General features: G+C 40.9%; 1 protein-coding gene across 2 annotated transcripts in view; it reads right to left on the reverse strand.

The window, feature by feature from the left end:
- Positions 1-2,037: 2,037 nt before the first annotated feature.
- LOC144531278 (spectrin beta chain, non-erythrocytic 1-like) overlaps positions 2,038-14,090 on the reverse strand; it is a 53,803-nt gene continuing 41,750 nt past the window's right edge. For both annotated transcript variants that reach the window (XM_078271333.1, XM_078271341.1), the window contains 9 exons: positions 13,570-13,708; positions 12,767-12,851; positions 9,848-10,044; positions 9,330-9,436; positions 8,821-8,869; positions 8,084-8,298; positions 7,561-7,734; positions 6,160-6,202; positions 2,038-5,419 (listed from right to left, as the gene is read on the reverse strand). In XM_078271333.1, coding sequence (XP_078127459.1) covers positions 5,201-5,419; positions 6,160-6,202; positions 7,561-7,734; positions 8,084-8,298; positions 8,821-8,869; positions 9,330-9,436; positions 9,848-10,044; positions 12,767-12,851; positions 13,570-13,708 — 1,228 coding nt within the window. In that variant the 3' untranslated portion in view covers positions 2,038-5,200. The remainder of the gene's footprint in view (positions 5,420-6,159; positions 6,203-7,560; positions 7,735-8,083; positions 8,299-8,820; positions 8,870-9,329; positions 9,437-9,847; positions 10,045-12,766; positions 12,852-13,569; positions 13,709-14,090) is intronic.

The following is a 14,090-nucleotide window of genomic DNA, read 5'->3' on the forward strand; positions in this document are numbered from 1 at the left end:
GCTTTTGTATTTTTTGCCGTTGACCAATTATGCAAACTAATATCAGATGCCCAAAATCATGTTTTAAAAATCAAACATGATGTCATAGAACTCCCTGCAGTAGCGAGTGCATTTATGTTTCTAGTAATATAATAACCTCCATTAACCATCAGTGGCATGTCTTGATAAACATTACATTGAAGGAGTCAATAAATAAGGTGTGATTTAAGTTTTGATCTGTCAGGAATAGTTTAAATATAAATAGCTATTTACAGACTGTGGACTAAAACACACAAAACCTAAGGGCCCTATCTAGCACCCAGCGCGGCGCAGTGCAAAGCCAGACACAAGTGACTTTGCTATTTTAATACTGTCCAGTGCACGCCCACGTTGTTTAAACAGAAAATGCATCTGGGCCCATCTGTGGCCCATGGGTGTGCTGGTCTTACAGGGAGGTGTGTTCAGGTGCATTCTGGGCGTGCTGGTCTTACAGGGAGATGTGTTCAGGTGCATTCTGGGTGTGCTGGTCTTACAGGGAGGTGTGTTCAGGTGCATTCTGGGAGTATTGCTATCTTGAGGCAGCAGAAAGTGATGGCGCCATTGACCAACAAAAACCTGGTCTAAAGTCAATAACTCAGCATTTCATTGTTATTTTAACAGCGCATTAGTAAAATGTACACACGTTTGTTACACTCACAGGGCAGCAGCACAAAAACATGCAGATTAAAAATAAAAATATTACAATGTGAAATAGTATTATATGAATATCGCACGCTGTCAGTCACGCATGAGCAGATCAGTTTCTTCTCCTGAAAATCTCTCCTTCCTGCTCAGCAAATCCTCCATCATAACAGCAATGCTCCAAGGTCCAAACGCGCCTGGCTTTTAAAGGGAATGGGAGATGATCTCTGATTGGTTGATTGCATGTTACGCCCAAAACACACCTCTGATTAATGAAGACACTAAGGTCAACCCTTTTGAACCATGCACCCGGACCCTTTTTTCTGCCGTCAAAACTAGCAAAAGTGGATTTGGACACGCCCTAAACACACCTGCACCAGGCGCTTCACGCCGTACGCTTAGATTGTTAAAATAGGGCCCTAAATCTTCTTTACAATAATTCACAACATTGACAATCAGGTATAGGCAAACTCATTAAAATATGCGATGAGTGTATATAATGAAATAGTGTCATTTGTATGTGCCAGAGGCCACTAAATTCAGGCTTTTACGGTGTAGTTAAGACAACCATATTGAACTCAACTACACACCTGCACATTTTGGTGATTGCATCTTGCGCAGTTGTAACGCTATCACGGATAATTGCCACGCGCCGGATGTCCCTGACATTCGCTCTCTGTGTTGTCATTCTCAAATTCTGTTCTCTTTAGGAAACACACTGAAAATGTCAAGTTCTGAAGAAGATGTAGATGGTGCAACAAGGCAGGCCTGCTTGGTTCTTTCAGGGAATGATTGTAAAGATTTACAAAGAATGTGTTTAGGTCATTTCCTCTCTAACTGGGACGTTTTGGGAGAGATTGATGGGATTGCTGTGGACGAATATTGCGAGGTGCAAATGTTCCACCAAAACAAGTTCCTTCCAGAGACTATTTAGAGCCACCGTCGCTGCGTCTGGTGCTTAGCCAAGACCATTGGGATTGGTTTAAAGAAATGTGAACAACCCAGCGTGTTTTTTTTTCTTCTCCTATTCCAGAATGCATCTGTGGTGTAGCCAAACTTTACTCCACAGCGCTGTGGAGATAGAGCTGGACATGTGAGACTATTATCACGGTGACAGAATCCAGGTGTTAGGACTCCTGCAGATCTCTGTTGGCTCTGAGAGTTAAGGGAACGCTGCAAGATGGTCTGCAGCTGTGAGTTGGTAACAGTCGGCGCTGCAGCATCATGTGACCTTAAACAAATCACTAGGAAAGGAGCAGCAGTAAAACCATGAACACATTTGAAATGAAATGACTCAAAGAGCAGTGTCAGGTTTTAGTTAACGATTAAATGTGATGTAGTTGCAGTTTCAAAAGAAAGACGACACAACAGGAAGTGTAAAGTTTAAAAGCTTTAATGACATCGCACATATTTGACAGAAAAAGAGAGAGTGAGAGAGAGAGAGAGCTTTAAAGTCTACAGGTGCAGTTTCATACATGAGAAAAGCCTTTATGGTCTAACTTCTGTTTAAATATTCAGCCTCAAACAGCTTCTTCTTCATTCCTATAGATGAAGTTGTGATTGTGCAGTAAGATGGCGTTAACTTCCATACATGTTCAGTACGATAGATATACAGCGACGGAGAGCAACACGAGTATCAAAGAGCAGAAAATCTGAACGCAGCGCGAAGAGCCGACGATAAGCAAGCAACCTTCATTTCTCTCCTGTCTGCAGTACACGATGTACGTCTATACCGTTCAACATTGACGCTTTAAAGTGTTCATCAAAAGGTCCTCTATCAATGGATAATACCTGGTTTATTTGTAATTATGAAATGAGAACACTGTATATCTGTTCTTTGTTTCAAAGTCAAAAATAGGTTTACTTCTCGGTTACCTGTTGTGATTTTTTCATGTCGTTCTTCAAAATTCTTTGCAAAAACTAAAATTAGACCGCTTTTTGAATTTGGTTTTCTAGCTTTTCCTTTCTAAACAAAACCCACGCAACTTCCATTTTTGGATTCAAACGATATGACGAGTTGTACATGTACTTTTTCATTCTTTGATCCCAAAGAAATCACGATGAAAAGAATTGCCAAAAACAAACAAAAACACTGCGTTTCTGATCGTTTTTTAGTTTTTTTGATTCTGACACCAGAAATGTTTTTTTCCGCTCACAACAAAAAACAAATATACATGTTTTTCATTTTCTAATTACAAATGAATTACGAGTTATCCTATGATACCCAGACCACTATACATATTCATCTGCTTTATCTGAAACATAGTGAACCAAAGAAAAATATAAAAAATGAAGAGGGTTTTTAGTGTTTCAGGCGGTGCTCGGAGCCTGACGAAGCATGCAAGTGAGTGGATATTTCTACATCACACACCTCCTCCGAGGTGACCGGCTGTTCTCAGGACAAAAAGGAAAATGTTTTGCAGAGCGGCAGAGAACGTAAAGTAAAAAATAATAACAAAACAAAATGCACTATTGGTCCAATTTCTCAACGGCAGAGGAAGAGTGCAGGTTGTCTATGAAGACACCCTCACAAAATTGAGGAAATAACTTGATAACTTCAACAAAAATAAAAAGTACAAAAATAACAAAAAGTTTCAGAATAAACTAAATCAAACAAAGTTAGTGTGTGGTCCCTGCAGACGTCACCAAAACAGAGCGAGAGAGGCGGTGACAGACGTAAAGAAATAGCGGTCTATCGTCGGCAAACTGGCGAAGCGCAGAGCGAGAAACACACTGTTACAGTTGAGACGCCGCGATTTATCAGCCGTTTGTTGTTGTCAGAACAAAAGCAGTTACATCTCAAAGTGTAAACTAGGGTTGCACAATATGTTTTTTTATAAACACACCGCAAAAGGCTGCAATATATCGCAAAAACCTCTCAGAGATTATTTGTGTTAGTTGAAAGAAAATATCAGCAGAAAACTGCACTTTTAAAATGTCACTTTTTTTTAGTGTTGCCTTTTATATTCAGCCCAATGTTTAATTTGTTCAGTAAAAGAAAATTATTTTAAATCCAACAAGCAGTTTGTTGTATTTTAGCAGAATACTGAAAACAGCAGAACTGAGAACACTTTAATATCTGTTTATTTATCGGAAGTAAGTAGTTATTTATAAGTAGCAAGTAGTTTTCCTCATATCGTGCAGCCCTAGTCTAAACCCAAGCAGTTACAACATGGTGTATAAACAGAAACCGCTGCTACTCTCGCTCTTTTTGCCCGTCGGTTCGTCGATGATGAACCACTGTTTCTTCAAAACGCCAGAACCAAACTGCCGCTCTCGCTCTCAGGCACAGTGTCGCCCTTTTTCCCCACCCGGCCGGACAACCACGTGAAGAAAATCAAACCAGAAATACAAAAAACAACAGAAGAAACCAAAACTGCATTGAGAATAAACAACAACCCGACATCGCACTTTGGTGAAACTGCTCAGCTGTCAACCGCCGCCATTGGCTGTTCAGGAGTGATGTCATCGCTTGGTTTGTTTTGTTTCCCGTTTAAAGGATTCAATCAATTTGGATGGAAGTCCTCTTAACAGCACGTGTGCATAACGCCGTCTACGCTACGCTCATAGACAACTAATCCATTCATCCAGGAAATAACCGTAAGAGTTGCAGCTCTGAACAGGACATGTCGGAGGGTGAACGGATGGTAAAGTTTACAGAGTCAAACTTTACGAAGGTCTTTTCGGAGCGAGGTGAGCGATGCATTTACCCGCTCAGAGCGGTTTGGTAATACTGCTGCTTTAACGTGCAGCATCAGAGACGATCAGCAACTTTTTTTTCTCTGGAAAAAGACCTTCATGAAGCTGAAAACAGCAGCTCAAATCTGGACTCACGCTCTGAAACAGCTTCCGGTTCTCCAGTGGTGGAAGAAGTATTCACATCCTTTACTGCAGTAAAAGTACTAATACCACACTGTTAAAATACTCTGTTACAAGTAAACGTCCTGCAGTGAAAATGTTGTGAAGTAACTAGTAACTAAAGCTGTCAGATGAATGTGGAGTAAAAAGTACAATATTTCTCTCTGAAATGTAGCGGAGTAGAAGTAGAAAGTAGCATGAAAAGAAAAGACTCAAGTCAAGTACAAGTACCTCAACATTTGGACTGAAGGACAGTATTGGAGTAAGTGTACTTAGTTACATTCCAGCGCTGTGTTTAGTACACTGTTCACACTTGTGCAGCGCGTACATTTCAACAGGGGAGTGATCATTAGAAAAACAAACATTTAAAACCAGAGTTCCGTCTATCAACTTTCTTTCTTTCTTTCTTTTCCTGTTTTCCGTCTCTCTTTCTTTTAAAAACAGTAATGTGTTTAATGGTCTAATCAAAAAAGTAAAACCATCACTCAACTTTCTTTCTTCCAGTCTGTCTGTCTTTCCATCTTTCTCTCTTTCTTTCAAAAACAGTACAAGTACCTCAACATGTGTACTAGAGTAAATGTACTTCCACCACTGCAGGTAATGAGAAGCTAAATGTTTCCTGCCCCAGAGCGTGCGTCCGGATTCGTCTGAGTCAGTTGCACCAAAGCGCTCATTGTGTTTTCTACTGTTTCTTCTTGCTGAACAGACTGAAGCGTTTCTCCTTGTCCTTCTCTTTGTCCTTCTCTCTCTTGCCGGGACTCGACTCCGTGGTGAGCGTGACGGCGGCCGGCAGCGTCTGAGCGCGCCCAGACGCCGGCGTGCCGGGGATGCTGCCCGGCGGTGCGTCGCAGCTGTCGACGCTGGCGTTCAGGATGGCCTGGATCCAGGTGCTCATCTCGTCCTGCAGGGGGCGACACACAACTCACTGACAACTGGCAGGAAGTACTGCACTTTTTACACATTCTGAGGTACTGGAAGAATACAAAAAAACATAAAAAAGCAACAAAGAACCTGAAAGAAGCAATATAAACCAGGAAAAAAGGGCCAAAAAACGTCATAAAAAAAACGAAATGTCTGAAAAAAACTTGAAAAAAGCGCCAACTCACCTCCTGAGAACTGACAGGAACACTTTTTACAGTACTGATGTACTTCTCATGTAGTATTTCCTTTCCCTGCTACTATATATTTTTTTAATCCTTTAGCACAAAGAGTTTCACATAAAAGAACAAACCAACTTAAAACAAATTACATCAAAATAGCCTCGGAAAAAAGCAACAAAAACCCTGAAAAAAAGATTTTTTTTTTTAAAGCAACAAAAATATGTATAAATATATGAATATGCCAACAACTTATTTTAAAAGCTTCGTATTGTATTCACCATAAAAAGGTATGTGTAAAGGCTTTAGGCCGCGCTACACGTTGTTGTAGCACAAGTTTAATATGAAACTTCATTTCATACAATATATGTAGTAGGGTGTCCCTGTCTCTTGATGTATTACTACGTCAGTAAAGAGGGTACTTCAGAGTATACTTCCCCACTGCTGACAGGTTTGAGAAGACGTCCAAACAGAAACATTTACAGAAATCTTACAATACAATTGATCTGAATTTCAGTGAAAGAAGAAAAAGAATCAAACTTACTTCATCTTTGGCTTGGAACAGATACTCGTTTCCATCAGTGACTCTGAAACAAAGAGAGGGAGAAAGTCAGCGATGTGTCTGTCACACGGTCAGTTTCCTGTTCACACGGACAGCCGAACATCAGCCGCTCCGACAGCACGATGATCACCTTTATTAACTTTCTGTTTCCACAAAGTTAAACTACAGTCTGAGATCTGTGATCTGCTGATGACCTGAGAGAGATGCCACTTTAGGGGAGACACTGCAGATTTTATCGGTCTAACATGTCTTCTTTCAGACTACTGAAAAGAAACATTTTGTCTTTTCATGTCTGTAGTATTTTTCTCCTAAATTCACCAAAGGTTTAGCCTGACAAGCCAGACCCACATCCAGATGTTGGGTCTGGGAACTCACCATTGGCAGGGCTCAATCCGAGGAGCGGGATAAACGGTTGTCAAATTTTCTCTGCGCGCAATAGCATAGCATAGATAGATTCAACTTTAAACTCTGAACACATCTTCCTTTTTTAAGAATGACTTCAGGGCCGTTCTTTGTTCTTTTCTCAAAGAAAAGCTGAACTCCAAGTCTTCCAGAGTCGCGGCCAAAGCCGATTCCAAAGACCGCTGTTCGCCAGCAGCAGCAGCCATCTTCTTTGTTTTCAAGTAGCAGGGAATTCACGCGGAACTGTCGCAACTCTGCCATCATTATGTTAAGCCCGCCCACCGACTCTATACACGATGTGATTGGCCTGACTAGTTTGGTTTTTCCAGCTTGTAAGCCAACAGAGAGTTGCTAGACGACCCTGCTGCAGATTACATCTGCTGCTGCTAGGGGGGTCTAGATTTCTAGGCTAACTAAAGTTAGCATTAGATAATGCCTAATTTGCATATTTAAACAGAACATTTCAGAAAACTTGGAGTACAAAAAATGATTGTCTTAATGTGAGTAGTCAGCTGGGGAAGTGGTGTTAGTTTAACTGTAGCGTCTCATCTCAAACGATTAAATAATCAGCAGATTAATCCCCGATGAAAGGAAACCGACTGAGATGAAGCACATGTGAACAAGTGAAGCAGCTAGTGGATTCAGGAGAGATGACTACCATTTGAGACAAAAATGAAATCACGCTGAAACCATGCAGGAACTAACAGTGCACCTTTAATGTCTTTGAGTTTTAGACAAAACAAGACATTTAAAGACATCATTTTGGACTGGAGAAACTGTGATGGACATTGAATAATCCTGAAAATAATCTGCAGATTAATCAATAATGAAATCAAGAATATCAAATATTTCAGAGACGTTTTAAATGTCTGGCTCTGTAACTTCACTTGCAGTGTCTCCACTTAAAACATACACATGTTGGTTTCACACCAATGATTTGAGCGTTAGAGGAAACTAGAATCAGAAGGAGAGGCTTGTTACCGGAGTTTGAAGACGTGTTTCTTCTTCTTGTACTCTGAGGCCACGTCACACGTGGCGTCCTTCAGGCCGATGGGAACCTCGCCGTGGTACGGGACGCCCGCCGCAGCCGCCTTGCCGTCTTTATAGAAACCCATCTCCTGGTTGTTGATGACGCAGTACACGTTGTGCCACGACCTGCCAATCACAGAGCAGCACTGTCCCGTTAGTTTGGATCCCATTAATGCATGTTACTAACTTAGTTTCTTCATCAGTCTTTCGCAGATTTCCTTACACTCTGGTCCTGCTCAATGCCCACTTTTACTACTTCTGTTATTATAAATAGAGCTGCAAAGATGAATGGATTAGTCATCAACTATTAAATTAATCTCCAACTATTCTGATAATCCATTAATCAGTTTGAGTCACTTTGTGATAATAATCGGTAGTTAGTAGAATCCCTTGTGTAAAGTGTCCTGCGACAACGTCTGTTATGATTTGACACTATGAATTGAACAGTGAACAGAGCAGGGAGAGGATCGTTCACCTGTTGGACGCCTTCTTGTTGTGTCCCTCCCACTCGTGTTTGCGGTGCAGGAGTCCCTCCAGCTGCGACGGCGAGCTGTCCTGGTTCTTGGAAGGCAACGTGGATGACAGGCTGGTCTTACTCTTCCTGCCGGAGGTCGGGGACGCGCCGGGGCTCGGCTCCTTGGAGCTCCGCTCGCCGACACCGTTCACCAGATCTACTCCGTCCACACCGTCCTGAGCAGAGACACCACAGGGACAGTTATTACGCTAAATCACCGCATTTCCTTTAGATCACAAGTTTTAATGCGTTTCATTTCTGACACTGTTACCCTGAGATATAACAGATGTAATGTCTCTCGTACTCTACAGATGTAAAAGCTCTTTCTGCACATCGAACCTCAAAACAGTTTACAGAAGAAAGGTTAGTTCTTCAGGGTTTAAGACAACAAGTTTGTCTCTGACGTATGAATGACATTTAAAGCTTAGCGCCGCCCAAAATGACTGTGATTGGTTTAAAGAAATGCCAATAAACCAGAGCACGTTTTTTTCCCCATCCACGAATGCCGTGTGGACTAGTCAGACCTTCCTCCGCAGCGCTGTGGGGGTGTCTAACTGCATGTCAATCACTGCTCATGCACACGCATTCATTCTCCCTTGTGGGGGGAGGTGCTTAGGAGACCGTTTTGGGCTTTAGCGGAAAGGGGGGGAGGGACTTAAGGTTGTCCGATCAGTGTTGAAGGTAAAGAAAGTACTGACCCGAGGAGAGTCCTGGTCTGACGGGAGTCCGTTCTGAATGATGACTCCGCTGCAGAGACACAGAAACACAGCTGGTTACTGGCCGTCGACATTATACATTAGTTACAACACCCACATTATGGAATATCCTGAACGCAATATGTGATAAATTATTACATAATGCAGGGGTAGCACTTTAACGACAATGTAAGATTATTGTGAATTACATATATTATATTCAGAGTGTCCACCATGTTGTGTGTAAGTTAAGACTAGATATTAAACAATTTTTATGGTGAAATGTATTTATTATGCTTTGACTTGTTCGTTAAATGCCTTTTCAAGCCAGTAGAGAAAATACCATTTTGGTTGGTTATTATTACATAATGCACCATATTATTGTGCAACCCCGCACTTTTGTAAGAACCGCCACATTTTGAAATAATTATTACATATTGCGTTCAGCGTTTGTATTACAAAATGTGTTACACTGCTGGGATCAAACTGTAGGAAGTGACGGAGAAACACACCTCTGCTGTTGAGACTCTTCGTGCTGAAGAATAACCGGCTCCGGAGACGGAGGCTTCCTCATCCTCTCCTCTTCCTCCTGCTGCCTTCTCACCTCCAGCAGCTCCAGCTGAGACACAGACAGACAGGCAGACAGACAGGCAGACAGGCAGACAGGCAGACAGACAGGCAGACAGACGGAGAGACAGACAGGCAGACAGACAGACAGACGGAGAGACAAACAGACAGATTTCTTCAATAAACTGTTTTACATGAAAACATCTTTAAGTTTAAATAAAACTAAAACATTTAAGATATGAAAGTATCAAAAATATTTTGCCTCTTAATTTCTCTAAAAGGGTATAAATGTGATAAATGTAACAAAATGCACAAAGTTATAATTTCCTGTCCTCCAGACAATGATAAGAAACAAAGTCGGACCACCATTTACATCTATGTTAAATATTAACACATTTATTTCTGTAAATGATTAGTTTGGTTTGTGGCTGAATTTAAAACGAGCTTATTGAATGCATCTCACCGTGGTCAGCCTCTCCAGAGCGGAGAAGCGCTCCTCCCAGGTAGCAGCGGACTTCTCAAAGGCCTCGTGGCGTTTGATGAGTTTCTCCACCTCGTCCACGCTCTGGCCCATCTCCCGGCTGGACAGGTACGGCTCCTGACCCAGAAGCCAGGCCTCAGCCACGCCGGCGTCCCGGGAGAACTGGTGCACCTCCAGGACTGATGGGAGGACAGAGTCACAATCAAACTTACTTTCTGTTTTACAATCCATTACTGAAGAAAACAACAATCCGGTGAAATGATAACAGGGTTTCTACAGGTTTCACCAAGTCAAATTTAAGACCTTTTTAAGACATTTTAAAGCTCATTTGGAATGACATTTAAGACCTTTATCACAACATCAACTGAGTTTGAGTTTTTTCAAGCCAAGTATCGCTAAACTTGCTCTTCCCCAAAGCTGAAGAATAAAATCTGTTTTATAACTGTGGGACAATCCCAAAGAGACTCACACCAACAACAAGAAAGCTGATTGGTTGCAATATAAGTTACATGTTGGTCTCATTTGTAGTCATAATACAGAGAATTATATTTGGACTAGCAAAAGAAAGAACTACACAACACAGAAAAAAAAAAAAAAAAAAAGAGTATTAAAAGTATTGTCACATCAAGGTAGGAAAACGAAGACCTGTTGAAAATTATTTAAGACCTAGAACAAAATAATCCAGCAAATCTAAGACTTTTTAAGGCCTAAATTGTAGAAATTTTAGACTTTTTAAGACCCCGCGGAAACCCTGGATAGTGAGCTTGATTATTTCACAAGTTTAATTTCATCAATACATTTATGAATACAGAAATCTTGTGAACTAAAATAAGTTTAAAGAAATACAGATAACCCAGAATGTGGGTTGTATTTTTCAACCCATTTTCATGTATTTTTAACCCAACAACGTAGTCCTTTTTACCCCATTATTGTGTAGAAAATATAACCCAACATGCTGGGGCAAATCCATAACACAACCCAAAATATCCCAAGTTAGGTTTTTTTGAACCCAGCAGTTCTAGGAGTGTGTGTGTGTGTGTGTGTGTGTGTGTGTGTGTGTGTGTGTGACATAAATGTCTTAATAGCAATTATTGAAGGGGAAACAAAAAATACAGCCAAAATTGTACTCATGTAGGACATTTGCAGTTGTGAACTCCAGTAAAAGGCTGGCCAAGCTTTCTTAATCACTTCAAACATCGGATGAAGTGATTCTTTTATTTTAAACAGAAGATCCTGAACTGAGAAGTGAGCCTCCTAGTGAGCAAGCTAACTAAGTAGCCAGCCTGCTGGTCACTTGATTAGTAAAGTTGAACAACTTCATGTTTCATTCACACACTCTTGTCATAGCGTAGGAAAGCATAGCGCTCTCGCCAGATGAGCAACAACTTTGTAAGGCTCATTTTCTGTCAAATCAACATGTAGAAAGTACATATTGTGCACAAAAACATTTTCAAATATATTCGAAACCTTTGTGTTTTTTAAAAGGAATATTTAAACATTATTTTTGGCCAGTTCTGACAGCTGTAATGTGACGTGAGGATGAAGCTTCCTGTGATCTGTCTGTCCTGATGAGTCGACTAAACCACCTGCAGCGTTTCCTAATTGGTCAGAAGATGAAGAGCAGCGTGCACCGGAGGAGTCTTCATCAACGCTGACTCATCACTGCAGCGTCCAATCAGCTATCGCCTGATGGCTGCAGGCAGAGACGGTTTAGAAGCAAGACGCCAACACTCAGAGTAACTTCCTATCTCTGCTTCTCTCTTTAATTATCATGTTTCAGTTGTTTTTTTCTCTTTTATATGAAGGGAGGTCTCTGAATAACCCTTTTAGGCTTCTTTACTCTCCTGCACGGAAATAGCTTGTTTTAAAATATCTTTGTGCAAATACTATGCTGCTATCTATCTATCTATCTATCTATCTATCTATCTATCTATCTATCTATCTATCTAAACTGTGTCCTGCGGGTTTGTCCGTGGCCACGCCTCTTTAGGAGACTAGCGGCAGCTCCTGAGTGTGAACGTAAACACAGATTATTAGAGATTTGACAAACTGTCACAGAGTGTGTTTTTGGGTTAGCCATTTGGGCACATTTTTGACATTTGGGTTGTTGAGTTATTGTTTTTAGGGCTACCAGGCTAAGATATTGGAAAACTAAAATAGCCATTTTAACCACCAGGTTTTGGAGTATGTGGTTGACAGGTCTGTATGGAGTAGACCTGTCTTGGTTTCGACCTGCTAGCAGCAGGGGGAAGTAGCTAAAGTTGGGCCACCTGGAAAAGAATTTGTGCTACCACGAGTAGGACATTTGGAAAGACTTTTGCAGTTTGGGTTAGGACACTTGGGAAAACCGAACGGCCCATTCAAAAAACCTGTCAAATATTCGGGGTTCCCTAGTTTCGCTTTGCCAGACCTTCCTCCACAGCGCTGCAGGAAGGTCTGTCTAGTCCACACAGCATTCCTGGATGGACAAAAGACGTGCTCTGTTTTATTGGCATTTCTTTAAACCAATCACAATCCTCTTGGGCGGAGCTAAGCACCGGATGGAGCCACGGTGCCTCTGCTAAATAGTCTCAGGAAGGAACTTGTTTTGGTGGAACGTGTGTACGTACATACGGCGGAATTTCCGGCAGCAACGGAGCAATCCCGGAAGTGGAAGGTCGTGGATATAGACTAAGCCTTCCCTAATATTGGCAGGCATTTTTAGGGGAGATTGGGTGTTCCCAAGTGTCCTGACCCAACATAGTTGTTAAGTGTGTTTCATACCATTGGCAGAGTGTGAAATCTTTATCTTTAGTTATAGAGAATCTTTGCTGCAGTGACCTCTGGCCTCTGACCCTACCGGAGGCTTTGATCAGCTTGTGTTCATGTTTTCATGCAGATTAATGAATGTGTGAATCTTACTGAGTCGCAGCCACTCCCACCGGTCCTCCCACTTGTCGATCATCTCTTTCCTCTTGTCTGTCAGCTGCAGCAGCTTCTCTTTAATCTGAACACAAAAACACAGACAACAGTTTAACACTCCTGTACAAAACACACAACAACACACCTGTTCTACCTGTATTGTGTCTTGGATCATTAGACCCAAACTGAATCTGCAGATGATTTTGTTTTGTTATTTATTGTTTACAGTTTTCAGTGATGATTCAGAGTGAAAGTTCAGAACTTAGGACTGTTTTTCTGCTTGTAATTTGTTAACATTCTGAGTTAGATTTTCATTTTTTTTAAATCTGCAAAACTCTGCATCCAGATTCCATGTGGCCCTAATAATGAGCGTCACCCGTATAAATGCCACTTTATTCAACTTTAAATACATAAATTAATAAACGTGCGTTTAAAATATATCCTGAAATAAATAAATGAGTCAATAAATATATAAATAAATGTAAGCAGTCATTTTAAAACTGTCCTTTTATTTAACTATATTGCCTCATATACTTATTTCAGGATGTATTTTATAGGCACATTTATTAATATATGTATTTATATAATATTGAATGAAATGGCATTTCATACATCTGAAGGACGAGTTCAGAAACACTTGTTGTTTATTTACAACTTTTTGTTGGTAAATTACAACTTTTTCAAAAGATTTTCAGCCTCCAATCTTTCCCTTGTACACTGGTTTGGTGTTTGATTCAAATATCCAACACAATTTTTGTTCTGCCGACTCCCTGCTCGTCCTCTGTAAAGAGTTTCGTCCTCACCTCCTGTGAAGCGTAGTGTTTTCGGGCCAGCAGGGCTTTCCCCAGCTCGATGCAGGCGGTGAAGCTGTCGTTTCGGGCATCGATCTCGGCCTTGATGCCCTGGTGGTTGTTCATCAGCAGCTCCACTGACGACACGTCTCTGAACACACAAACACACACAGCGTTGTTGATCACAGCTTCTATCTACAGCTGCAAAGATTAAAGACTATTAAATTAATCTCCAATCGGTTTGACTCATTTTTTTATGTAAGAACAGTAAAACATGTGTGATGTCAGTTTGTTAAATGTGAATATTTTCTAGTTTCTTCTCTCCTCTGGGACAGGAAACTGAATATCTTTGAGTTGTGGACATTCAAAATCCATGTAACAAAGTCACAAAACAGCAAAATAAAACAGAACAGTTATTGAAAGAAAACTAAAACTAAATCTGTACAACAGGTAGGTAAGAATAGGAAGAACATTTAAAAAAAGAAAAAGTTCAGTTCAAGGAAGGTTCAACCTCAAATAAAATCAAGGAATGG

The sequence above is a fragment of the Sander vitreus genome, chromosome 2, assembly GCF_031162955.1.
Source record: "Sander vitreus isolate 19-12246 chromosome 2, sanVit1, whole genome shotgun sequence".
Classification (NCBI taxonomy): Eukaryota; Metazoa; Chordata; class Actinopteri; order Perciformes; family Percidae; genus Sander; species Sander vitreus.